General features: G+C 38.2%; 1 protein-coding gene across 4 annotated transcripts; it reads right to left on the reverse strand.

The window, feature by feature from the left end:
• Positions 1–3188: 3188 nt before the first annotated feature.
• Positions 3189–9043, reverse strand: LOC142521226 (SUPPRESSOR OF GAMMA RESPONSE 1-like). 4 transcript variants are annotated; one of them, XM_075624455.1, is made up of 8 exons: positions 8732–8864; positions 8484–8643; positions 7660–7946; positions 6886–7027; positions 5974–6160; positions 4558–5045; positions 3536–4057; positions 3189–3434 (listed from the first exon to the last, which is right to left on the reverse strand). In XM_075624455.1, the coding sequence occupies exons 5-8, from the start codon at positions 6095–6097 to the stop codon at positions 3366–3368; spliced, it is 1203 nt and encodes a 400-aa protein (XP_075480570.1). In that variant the 5' UTR covers positions 6098–6160; positions 6886–7027; positions 7660–7946; positions 8484–8643; positions 8732–8864; the 3' UTR covers positions 3189–3365. The 4 variants fall into 4 exon arrangements, with proteins under 4 accessions (XP_075480570.1, XP_075480569.1, XP_075480568.1 ...); XM_075624454.1 differs by lacking the exons at positions 7660–7946; positions 8484–8643; positions 8732–8864 and adding an exon at positions 8873–9043 and having other exon boundaries at positions 3549–4057; XM_075624453.1 differs by lacking the exons at positions 7660–7946; positions 8484–8643; positions 8732–8864 and adding an exon at positions 8873–9042.
• Between the last annotated feature and the right edge of the window lie 4117 nt (positions 9044–13160).

The following is a 13160-nucleotide window of genomic DNA, read 5'->3' on the forward strand; positions in this document are numbered from 1 at the left end:
ATGTCTAGGACATGTCCAAGTCGGCCTTTCATGGCTTGTTCATGGTTCCTATCAGTTTTTAAAACAAACAAGAACAGCGCCCCATCGGTTTTCAATTTCTGAAATTTTCTGCACAAGTTGGTTTCGGTTTTGAGGATGGAATGGATCTTGGTTGGCTTTTTAGCCCTTAGCCACGGTTCATACCATACCTCTTGACGTCTAGATCCTGCCATGGCCAATAAAATGGCCACTGGAATGACATGGGACAGCAAGAACAAGCGAGACACCCCACGTGTGCATATGCGTTCTCGGGTGGGAGCTTCGAATCATTTCGGTTGTGGGTGGGATTGTGGCTGGCCTAGGGCCCTTAGCCATAGTCCGAACCACACCTTAGGATGTTAGTAAGAGGTTCTGGTACGTGGTTCAAGCCCCAATTGCCATTAGCCTCGCAAACGACGCAAGGAAACCAAAGCGCTGCTGCTGTAATTCTTGACAGCAAGTGTGCTGCGGTTCAAAGGCGAATTTCGGGTACCTAATTGGCTTTTAGCCTGTGGCCATGGACTGGACAGTACCTCATCGAGTTGTAAAGGTCATGTTTTTGGCCGTTCGTGATTCGGTTAAGTTTAGAGGTCGTACGAGAATTTACGGTGCAATGTGCTAAAGTGACTCTCGAAAGAGCGTTTCATGTTTTGGCCTCCATTCACCAAAATTTCGAGTGCTGTAATTTTAGGAGCATTATTTCATCATTTTAGGTGTATTTTAATCATGACTAAATGATGGTTCGTGTTGGTTCAAGTTGGCACGGAGTCATGATTAAATACTAAGTCATTGGGCGTAATTGTCTCGTTTTTGAAATCAATTACAAAGTTTGGTCAAGTTAAACCATTTGCATATTTTTCATGTGAGATTTAGGTCGCAGCGAGCCTGGGAACGATCTAACCCATATGGTAAAATTATTACAGGATATTTAATTATGTGATTAATTATTGTACGTGCATAAAAATATATAAAATATTGATTTTTGAGATTTATGCGATATTACTTGTGGCCACTTCACTGTCATGGGATTATTACTTCACCTGATGGTCACTTACCGATTCAGTTCAGTTCATCCCGGTGGTCACTTACCGGTCAGTTCAGTTCCACCCAGTATACTGTGGTATTAGTCTGATTAGACGCTCATTACTTCATCCGGTGGTCACTTACCGGTTCAGTTCAGTGCAGTTCATGGGGCCACTTGCGTAGAACATAATCTCAACAGTAGAACTACGACATGTTATTTTATGACAGGGCTCTACGGAGCAAACATTTTTATTTATGATTTTCAGTTCAGTTATGCACGTATCATAATTATTCATGACACGATATTTTACGTTATGCCTCACGACATGATATTTTCACTTTGCATGCGATTTTATTATTTATTTATTTGTTATGTACGATGTATGCATGCTGAGTCTTTAGACTCACTAGACTTGATTGTTGTAGGTACTGATGATGTCGGGACCGAGGGCGGGAACGAGTGAGCTAGCTTGGGTCGGTAGTAGTGGAACCCGAGGACCTCATTTTCAGCATTTATCATTTTATGATCAAACATTTTTATCGTTGTTGAATTATTTCAAATTGTTATTTTGAAAAATAATAATTTCTTCCGCTGTTATTTCGAACATTAAACTTTATTTATCAGTTTATCTTATGAACGAGATATTTTAATTATTTAAAAATAAAATTTTTAATTTTTCCGCAAATTTTCAAACACGAATTTTCGGGCCTTTATATTCTTGGTTTTAAGAAAAATTACGTATATGCATGATTTTGATAAGTGATGAAAATGATGATGTTTTTGAAGGATGGGAATTGGTTGTGACTGACGATATATGTATACGATGATGATGAGGCCTAGGTACAGTGGATGGGTAATACTTTCGCTGATGTCCGACAGCCGCCGGGTACCACGGTTATATGTAGATGGATCCATCGAATATAGCAGATACGAAAGTCACAACTAATAAACTGAAATAAATTAAAGTAAATGTATATGATAATATGATGAGTTGTTTTGACTCGATATGATTTCTCATGACATGTTTACATTTATGCTTTTAAGTTCATGAAATGTATCTTATTACAGTATTTTTCACTGTTGCATGTTATGTATATGTATTTGCTATTAACGGTACAGGTGTGTTGAGTCTTTAGACTCACTAGGCGTGTGTGATGCAGGTGAGCATTTTGAGGAGGAGACTGGAGGTGGCGAACTCTGAGTAGACAGGGCTGGATGTGCGCCCACGACACGAGGACCACACTTTTCTGCACTTCACGTTTTTATGAGCTTTGAGTAGACATGATCAGTTTTATACGTTATTATGATATGATGTTGATTTTCAGGGTTTTATTCGTTTTATTTTGTTCATGCATTGTTGAGGGCTGAGTTAGAAAATTTTAAACTGCAGTATTTTATCTGTTATTTGATCACGATTATTTTGTTAAATGTGTATTTTTCAGCAATCGTGCATGCATGCAAGATTTTAAATTTCGAAACAAAATAAAATTTAGTAGTATTTTTAAGTAGTAGATGTTTCACTAAGTGTGATTGATGAAGGCGATTATGTGGATGAGGAGACTGGAGGCGGTGAAAGACTGAGTAGGTTGGGCTGGGGGTGCACGTGTAAACCGGAGGACCTTGCGTTTCTTCCGCATAATATGATTTTTGAGACATGTGTTTAAACAATAATTTTAATGTGTTTGAATTTTTTTATACGTTGTTGATTTGGCAGACTTCTGGTAATATGTTCGAGATTCTCTTTTAAAAAAGTATACTAGAAGATTGATTCCATTTACATGATTTAATTAACTGCAGTTATTTTTATTCAGTGGATGGTTGACTTATTTTTACGTATATAAGTACGTGTGTATTTTCGGGCATATCTTTAAAAAAATAAATTAGTAGACGTTTCAATGCAAGTGATCGATATATAAATTTAGCCAGCCTAATTATTATTCAGAAACAAATTGTCTTTGCAGACATTGTATTCAGATCAAATGGACGTTAGGGTTGGGAAGGGATGATAAACCTTCCTCCCGAGGATCGTACGTGGTATGCAATTTTATATTATGTAAGGGAAATTTTTTGGGTTTTTTACATTTTCGTATGTATTTGGTTGCCTTAATTTTATACATATAGAGCGGCCATTTCATGGAGAGTGCGATTGAGATGAATTATTATTGTCAGATAAACGTGAAATGATACCCGGAGATTTGTTCGAGCAGCAGTTGCAACAGAACGAGACATCATCCGCTACAAATACATTCATTTAGCTAGTCAAAAAGCTTCACAAAAAGGTGGCGAGCTACCATTTCTTTGATGACAGTGTTCAGTTCAAGTTCTATTCGATTGTCCTGCCTCCTCTTAGGCTTCCTCCCCACGCAATGTAACTGTCCTGTGATTCGAACTCCTGCACAAGTATTCAAATTACAATACGAAACTAACAAAGAAAGTTGTATTATTGGATTAAGTAGAAAGGAAGAACTCTTGAGAAGATGGCGAAAAACTTGCAAGTTGGCTCAACCGGAAATCAGGAGGTGTATCAAGGTCTATGCTAGCATGATCAGGAACCAAAGATTGGCTCCACCTGAAATGAGGAGGCGAATCAAGCTCTATGTTAGCAGGAGCAGGAACCAAAGCTTGGCTCAACCTGAAACCAGGAGGCGTATCAAGCTCTATGTTAGCAGGATCAGGAACCAAAGCTATGCACGCCTCTAGATCCCTTTTCAAATGCTCAGGCCCTAGACGAGCGTAATCAGAAAGACGGGGCTTGTCACTCGGTGCTTGGACATCTGCATTTTCATCCCTATAAGGGGATTGGCTTTGAAGAAGTTCGTCGCACAAAGATAGTCCTTCCACCAATTGCTGAGAACTAAGCAAAAACTGCGACTCATTTTCCCACCATTTGTCTTCAGCAGCTTCCTCATCATCCTCGTTCCCTAGTTCATCAGTTGGAATTTCCATATTGTTGTGAATTTGATCACTGGAAAGCTCAGAAGTTTCCATCTCTTCTAACATATGAACCCGATATAGCTAGAACAAGACATAAGTTGTAAATGAGAGAAAAGCGGAGATGGACAAATAAATTAAAGGGCTGAGAGATCATCTCTGAACAAAGTTGTGGTCCGATCAACACAAGTCACAAACGAATTCATAACGTATTTAAAGCTAAAACACAATGGGAGCAACGATTGCCTGATTGTTTATGTGGCGGCCTTCGTGGTAAACCCATTAAAATGTGGAGTTTGAATAATCGAATGATTTAAAGATTTATAACTTTCAGTATAATGATAAGCAATTCTATATATTTAATAGGAAAAATCAACTGCTGACATATAACATAGATCGACAGAATGAAAATGGAGAAAAATTATCCAACAAATCAACATCATTAATTCGAAGTAAAGCACTTCCTAAATGAAGATAACATAACTGCATTCATATTAACAACACACCAAAGTAAACTCCCACACTTCACAAAATAGCCAGTGACGCAAAAATTAATTATGGACATGATAGAAAGTCAGAATCACCTGTGCTACAGGAAGTGTAGAATCCTGTTCTGGCTCATGACTAGAGAGTCTTCTTTCAGTACAAGGAGGTTCAGGAGTCACCGACTTCGGTGTAACGGGATCCACTTTAGTAATCATCGCATCATTACCTTCCGAAATATCTTCTTCGATTTTCTCGCTCTGCTTGCCTTGCTGCTGCTGGTAAAACACTTTTGAGATAACATATTCCCCCTCTCTTTCATCTTCACCTGTCCCAAGGTGATACTGATGCATCACCCAATTAGTCTTCTCTGCCTTTCCACCTCGAACTGGGGTTATATACAGAACCATAATCTTCTTGCATCCATTTTGTACGCCATCAAGGAAAACAGGTTTTGTACGGCCAGTCTTATGCCAACGAACATCTCCTAGATCATCGCCATGTATTTTTCGACGCTTTCGTGTTCCAGTATTGTAAGCTTTGATCGCTCGGTGAAAAAAGTGTGATACCCTTCCATCTTGTTTTACACCTGAAAATGTCATAATATTGGGTTAAGTGTACATGAGTGATAATAATATTTGGATGGATGACGTCGTGGAAAGTTTTCGTTCATCAAGTTGCTGACATTGCGGCGAATTATTTGGTTGGCTAGGTGGGCTGTAAAGAAATGACGCCGGATCTTAACCGGTTGTACTGTCTCTGTTGGGGTACATGGTCGACCGTTGGGGAAAAATAAGACTAATATTTAAGGGATATGAGACAACACCGGCAGATAGATACGAACTTCCGCGTACTCATGGGCCTAACAACCCGACCCATTATAGCACTCAAGCAGGAGCACTATGTGCTGTCACAAGTATAAGGAAATAAAGTTGCGCATTGACTAACACTCATACCTTTTGGCCTAGTGGTAAACGCTTGATCCTAACAATTGGTATCAGAACGAGATCATTAGTTCAAGTCTCCCAAAAACCATATTTCTATACTTCTTGGGGAAATGTTGGGTAAAGCATCAATGAGTGATAGTAGTACTGGGATGAGTGACCACCGAAAATGTTCTGGTACGTCAAGCTACGCCTCTTGATCTGGTTGGTTAGGTAGACTATAAAAAATGTTGTCAGATTTTAATGGGTAATATTGTGTCTGTTGATGATAGAGCCGACGGTAGAGAAAGAGTAAGACTGATCTCTAACAGATATGAGACAGTACCGGCACATAGAGACGCACCTCTCCAGACTCATGAACCTAACAGCCCGACACTTTAGCACTCAAGTAGGTGCACTCTATGCTGTCACAAATATAAGGAAATAAAATTGCGTCTTGATTGCTAGCTATAACTTTTGGCCTAGTGCCAAGGGCTTGATCCTAACACATAATATTTTGAAATCTAAAAACATAACATAACAAAACGAAGAGAAAGAACAAGAAACAGAGAGAACAATGGATTGTAGTATTACCAGGTAAATTTTGAGGATGAGTATAACAAATGCCATTATCTTCTTCTACAGTAGGAACAAATTCATCAATAAAAGGATGAGGTTTTATATTATCAACACCAACTTTAGCGAGTAAGTGCAACATTATTTCTTGATCAGATGGATCAAATTTGACACCACTCGGTAATCCTGGCCACTCATGAGTAACCTACATCAGAAATGAATGCTGACTTGGTCACTACTCTTACACTTACATTTTAACGGCTGATACAACATTTTTATATATAAAAGGACCAAAGATTTGAGCATTATTGTTCTTTATTTACATAGAAAATGAATCACAAGATGTTATATATGCCAGTCAAATTTGAACAGTCTAAGGTCTGTCAGGCGATAGCAATAATAGATTCCACAGAAGCGAATATTCAAAACAATAGTGTTCATCTCCTGGGAAGTCCTACGGTTAAATTTCATTTAAAACAAACTTTCACCAATTACAGACTATGAAATACAGATTCTAGAAATGGAATATCCAATATGGCATATTCAACATCGAAATTTTTCCGGTAACCCATAACCTCTTAGCTATCACACCAATGAATAAGAACAACAAAACTGGCAAGATTGTATTCAATCCATATAAAACAGATTAAGAATTTTAAGTATGAGGTGACTACAAGTTTTTCAATTACTTTCTGGTTTGAGTAGTGTTTACATGGGTAGGGAAGGGGTGGAGAACCTTTGTCTTCCGGGAGAGCATACACAAGAAACACACTCAAGTGCTCTGTAGATGTGTTCATCCAGAAGAAGTCATATTATCAAACAAGAAATACATGTATTCCATTGCAATCGTGTATTTCATGAAAATAATCCTAAAGGCATATTAGCATACAAATAAAGAGGAAAGACGACATAGGGAGCTTCGAATCATACATCGCTATTGTCGATCGTAAATTGGCAATTTGGGCAAGATTTTGTTGGGTTGCTACTCCAGCTGACTTTTAGTGGATCACACCTACCAGATGCACTCCTAATTTTAGTGGCAATTCTGTTGGGGTCAACCAACCATGATGGCCTACAAGATATACAAAAGGTAAAGAAATCGTGAACTTCTCCAAGCACCAGTATGAGCAAGAAGATGGCTTCTACACATTGTATAGTATTGATGTGATACCAAACAGCATGAGAAAGATGGAAAACTCACTGAGACATCATTGAGAGAACACAATAACCTTAAACAAAGGATTTCATCAAATAATATAGCAATACATTTTATAGGAAGATAGTTCCTCATTCACAAATTGAACCCTCCGGTTTATTTTTACAGAAACCCATATATGATGCACCTCTTTCATAGTTATTTGGGGCACAAGGCACACTAAAACACTAGGGTGCCCTGATTCAGAGGCGTAAGGCGACGATCACGCTTTATTGAAGTAAAACACATTTGGCATAAATTTACAAAATCCACATATATAGTGATTATACTATAATATTACATAAAATAAATATATATTTCACAAAGATATCAAACTATATAAATAAAAAATCTATTAATAAATCATGTTGCATAAATCATGCTAAAGAAAAACTTCAATCATCTCAAATTTATCAGTGTCTCATAAGTTCATAGTATACTACGGAATAAAACTTCAAAAAGGGTTGAGAGTTGCCTGATTGGAATCGGAAGAAAACGAGAAATCAAACCTGTTCTTTTGCACTTAGTATTTCTGATTTTCTGCTGCTGTGCAACGATGTAATTAGAGTCTGAAGTTGGAAGGAGAGTGGGAGAGATCAAGAGACTACATGTCAATAAATGCACACAAGGGTTACCCCCCCATGTACATAGGGCACGCTTGGCAGCGCCTGCCGCCTAGGCGAAGCCAGATACTCGCTTTTAACAACTATGCCTCGTTTCGCTAATGTCAATTTTATTTCCAAGAGATGTATTCGTTAAAAATTGCCATGTCTACCGATTCTACAAGTTTTTCAATCTGGAATTCCAAAAAAATCGTACCCATCAGAAAAAACATGATCTTTCCAATCATGTCGATAACTCTTATCACTCACGGATGCAAACAATGTAAGAAAAGAAAACTAGTCTGGTCATATTATGCAAACACTGCCCTCAAGCATTTGACAACTTACAGCATTCAAAATGTTTCACATTTTCTGTAAAAAGGTTAGGCAAATAATAAAATCTGCAAAATATTATAAATACAAACCAATTCAAAGTATTTTCAAATAACAATTTGTAGAGATTGCTGCAAATAGAGTTTGTATTGTATGAAACCACGTTGTCACCATGGTTACATTAATTCTCGTCAAAAATAACCACACCATCACGAGTTATTTAGTTAAACTACAGATACACATATCCCCACAATGCTGAAGACATGTAAATCTTACAGTCCATCTTTTGAAATTCCACTTTTCCTCGGAAAAATAATCACAAGATAATGAAAAGGCAGGCATTTTGAATAAAACAAAATCATCGTTTATATCAGCGAAAGAAATACACTTAAATTTACCAATGATCAAAGCATCTCAATCCATCAAACCCAAAAAAAAAAAGGAAAAAGTAATCCAAAATGTGGAACAACTCCCGTCTGTCGGTAAACAAAAACCCGTCCGAGTATTGACTTCAAGATTCAACTAACGCCAACAAAGATTGAATCTTTATGCGAACAGCTGATCAAAAAGTTCAACAATAAAACCATGGATTTTTAGCACTAGAAAGCGAAAGGGAACCCATTTCAAGAATCGCAATGAAACTTACCACGAGATTCAGCCATAACAAAATTAATATGCCTATTTTTGCATCTATCTAGCAACGATTCCACTAAAAACACGAAAACTTCAGGAAATAGACTCAAATGTGGGCAAATCCAAAACCGAAGAATGGGATAAAAGAGATTACCCAGCCATGGAAAGATCTTTTTAAAGTTCCTCTTCAGTCTCCACTGGAGTAAAATGATTGATTCAAAAGCCACTTTTGATTTTCGGAAAGATGATTTTTCGGGTTTCACTGTAGTGCTTTATTTTGAAACTCGAAAGTGTGTAATGCTTTGTTTGTCTTCAGAGGAGGGAACAGTAAAAATAATATATCAGAAAAGGTGTACAATTGCAGTGTTATGCGGTCCACCAAACGATCCTTATCAATAATTGACTGAATTCATCATTGCCTGGTCAATTGCCCCCACATGATTAGGAATTTGTTTCATTTCTGGTAGGTATTATTTATTATTTCTTTTTTATTTCCATATATTTCAGTTTTAATAATAGTGTATTTTCCATTTTTTATAATTTTAATCAATTTCATAATGATGTTGATGTAATAAATGATTAAAATTTTAAAAAATCAAAATAAAATATATCATATTAAAATTGAAATTTGATAAATACATAATAAAAAAACACAAAAGACATATACATAATCAAAATTGCGTTTTCTTTTATTTTATTTTATAAACTAATTAAAATATGTAGAACCTGTAAATCAGTCTACGTATAAGCCATGCATAATTCTAGTATTTTAAATTAACTTGACTTCATTGCATGATTATTTTAATGCTTTTCTTTGAAGTTAATTATTTTATTATTTCATGCAGTAGTTTGATTTTTCAGTTATTTCAGTGAGGCCGGACTGGAGTTGGAGCTTTGAGATATAATTTAAGATTCGATAAATATTTCCAGACTTTATTTTAGCTAGCAAGTAAGTTAATTTAAGTTAATAAGGAGGTTTGAGGATTTAATTTAAGTTACTTGAGGTGATTAAGAAATAAGCTCATTTAAGTTACTTAATTAAGGGATTAATTCACTAAATTATTTAAAGGATAGGTGAGGCTTTTAAGGGTTATAAATTTAGTAACTAAACAACATTTTCCCTTCATTTTTATTGTAAGATTTCGGCCCCTAGATGATTAAGCAACATGCCTTGCCAACTCATCACCCTTTAACCCATTCTTGGTTGAATTAGCATAATGATCTTTTTAATTCTTGGTCCACCTTAATTAAGTAAATATTTAGCATTTTCCTAGTCTAATAAACTCAAGAATTCGGCCACCCTATTCTAGAAGCATCCAACAAAAATTTGATAGCAAACCACAATTCAAATTCAAATTTGAGGGAGACTTGGTATTGATTTGGCCTTATATTTTGCACCATTCTCCTCCACTCTTTTAACCACTTATTTCCCCCTCCATACCACCGAAATTCAGAGTGTATTCTGAGGTAAAATCGCGAGTCTTAGCTAGAGAGAAAGGAAGAAAAAACCGAGAGCAAGAAAGGAAACAAGAGAAGCGTTTCACTCCTCCGCGCCGCATCGTCTCTTCTTTTCGTTTTTATTTCAAACGATAACCAAGGCATGTCTAGATTCTTTCAAACCTCAATCAAGTCATATTAGCAATTATTTTTCAGTATGTGATCATGTTTTATCAAGAAAAAATCGAGATGCATGTCCAAATATTTTCGAAACCATGGTGCAGATTTTTTTTGACTTTCCTTGGCAAGCTTCACGTTTCCTTTTGTTTAGTGGTTTCAGGTGGATGGTTCGACTCCAGGATCCCAAGGCGACATCTAGACACGTAATAGGGTGCATTAGGACCATGTTGGTCCATTCAAATCAGCCCCATGCATGATGGAACCGAAAATGACAGCAGCATTCCTCCACTGCCATTTTGTGCTTCGAAATTTCAGATTTTTCTGTCAAGGGATTGAATCTGATCTTGGCTACCCCAAGGGTCTATAGCCATGGTTAGATCACTCCCCTAGCATGTCTAAGACGTGACTAAGTCGCCCTTTTGGTGGCTTGGTCCATGGCTCATCGGTTTTTACATAAAACATCAAGAACAGCCCCCTCCCCTCTCGGCCCCTTCGGTTTTGACAGCACATGTACTTCGAGTTGGTTGGTTTGGTGTGGATCTTGGTTGGCCTATGGCCCTTAGACATGGTTCATACCATGCCCCTAGATGTCTAAATTGTGCCATGGTCAATCAAATGGCCACTGGAACGACACGAGAGAGCAATCAAAACAAAACACTACACACGCACGCATGAGGGCCCTCGGTAAGAGCTTTTGGTTGGTTGCTGGAATGGTGAGGATTGTGGCTGGCCTAGGGCCCTTAGCCATGATTCAAATCATTCCTTGGGATGTTGGTAAGAGTCTCTGGTAGGTGGTTCACGCACCAATGGCCGGTAGTCTCGAAAACAACACAAGATACGCGATGGTATAGCTGCTGGAAATTTACAACAAGTTGTTGTGTTGGTTCGGAGGCTTGTTTGAGTTCTTGGTTGGCTTTTAGCCTGTGGCCTTGAACTGGACAGTGCCTCATCAAGTTAGGAAGGTCGTGTTTTTGACCGTTCGTGATTCGGATCATTTTTGAGGTCGTACGAGAATTTACGGTGCGATGTGCCAAATTGACTCTCGAAAGAGCGTTTCTTGTTTTGGCCTCCATTTCACCTAGATTTCGACCCTCATCATTTTAGGAGCATTAGTTCATAATTTTAAGCGTATTTTAATCATGACTATACGTCGGTTCAGTGTCAGTTCGGGTTGGTTCGGAGTCATGATTAAATACGAAGTCGTTAGACGTAATTGTCGCATTTTTAAACTTAATTGCATAGTTTGGTCAAGTATAAGCTATTGCATATTTTTCATGGCATATTTAGGTTGCAGCGAGCCTGGGAGCGATCCAATCCAGTTGGTAAAATATACATGATATTTTCATTATGCCATTTAATTATATTACGTGCATGAAAATAGAAAATACTTATTTTTGAGATTTATGCGATATTGCTTGTGGTCAATTCACTATTATGGGAGCATTATTTTATACGGTATCCAGTGACCGATCAATTCAGTTTGGTACCACCCGGTCGCCAGTGACCGGTCAGCTCAGTTCAGTTTGATACTCCCCGGTAGCCAGTTACCGATCAGTTCAGTTCAGTGCAGGGGCCACAGGCGTAGACCATAATCTCAACAGAAAATTTTTACCAGTTATTTCAGTACAGGGCTCCAAGGAGCAAAAATTTTTACTATGATTTCAGTTCAGTTATGCACGTATTATAATTGCTCAGTACAAGTTCTTTTCAGTATGCCTCATGACATGATATTTTATCCCATGCACATTTTACTTCAGTATTTACTCGTTACCTACGATATTTGCATGCTGAGTTTTTAGGCTCACTAGACTTGATTGTTTTAGGTACTGATGAGGCCAGGGCCGAGGGCGGGGACCAGTGAGCCAGCTTGGGTCAGCAGTAGTGGCACCCGAGGACCTCAGTTTCAGCACTTGCCATTTTTTTATGCTCAGACATTTTATCAGCTGTTGAATATTTTTTTAAATTGTTATTTTCGGCAAACTTTATTTTCTTCCGCTGCTATATTTTAAACATTGAACTTAAGTTATCAGTTGATTTTATGAATGAGGCACTCCATTTATTTTTAAAAAGAAAATTTTTAATTTTTTGCAAATTTTTAAAGTAAGAATTTTCGGGCCTTTTACAGTTGGTATCAGAGCGGTGGTTCTGTATAGGGTTACACTACTACTGACCACGAGAAGCTCACGAAGCCACGCCTTCGGTCAGTAAGTTTTACAGTTCAGCATTTTATTTATATCATGAATTATTTTGACAGCATGCTTCCATGAAATAATTTCGACCAGATTTTTAGCATTTCAGTGTTCATTTAAAATAAATTATGGAATTATGCATGTTAGTTACGTATGGGTTATGTTGGAACAGTATGCCCCCTAGACGTCAAGTAGGACGCCCGAGAGGTAGTGGCGAGCACCGTCGCGAGGACGATGACGATCAGAGACAAGAGAGGCAGACACCTCCTCCTCCTCCTCCACCTCCACCACCGCCCCCACCTGACATGAGTGCCCAGATGCTAGCTGGGATGACGCAGTTCTTCGCACAGTTTGCGGGGAACAATGCTGTGGTGACTAGGCCGACAGGGCCCGAGGCTGTTTACGAGCGATTCATGAAGATGCGTCCGAAAGAGTTCTCTGGGACGTTTGACCCCATGATTGCCGAGGGATGGATGAAATCCCTCGAGGTCATCTTCGAGTTTATGGAGCTGGGAGACGCAGACCGAATCCGATGTGCCACCTATCTGTTCACTGGAGACGCCCGCTTATGGTGGGAAGGAGCGTCGGTAGCCCTGACCTTGGCTACACTGTCATGGACACGCTTCACGGAGGTTT

Source organism: Primulina tabacum, chromosome 12, assembly GCF_025594145.1.
Source record: "Primulina tabacum isolate GXHZ01 chromosome 12, ASM2559414v2, whole genome shotgun sequence".
In the NCBI taxonomy this organism is placed as follows: domain Eukaryota; kingdom Viridiplantae; phylum Streptophyta; class Magnoliopsida; order Lamiales; family Gesneriaceae; genus Primulina; species Primulina tabacum.

Excerpts from the sequence above, each read along its gene's own strand:
- LOC142521226 (XM_075624453.1), bottom strand. Across the intron at positions 6,161-6,885 it reads TTACGATCGACAATAGCGAT|GTTACTCATGAGTGGCCAGG; the intron begins GTATGATTCGAA and ends TTTCTGATGTAG. Across the intron at positions 5,046-5,973 it reads TCATCCTCAAAATTTACCTG|GTGTAAAACAAGATGGAAGG; the intron begins GTAATACTACAA and ends TGACATTTTCAG.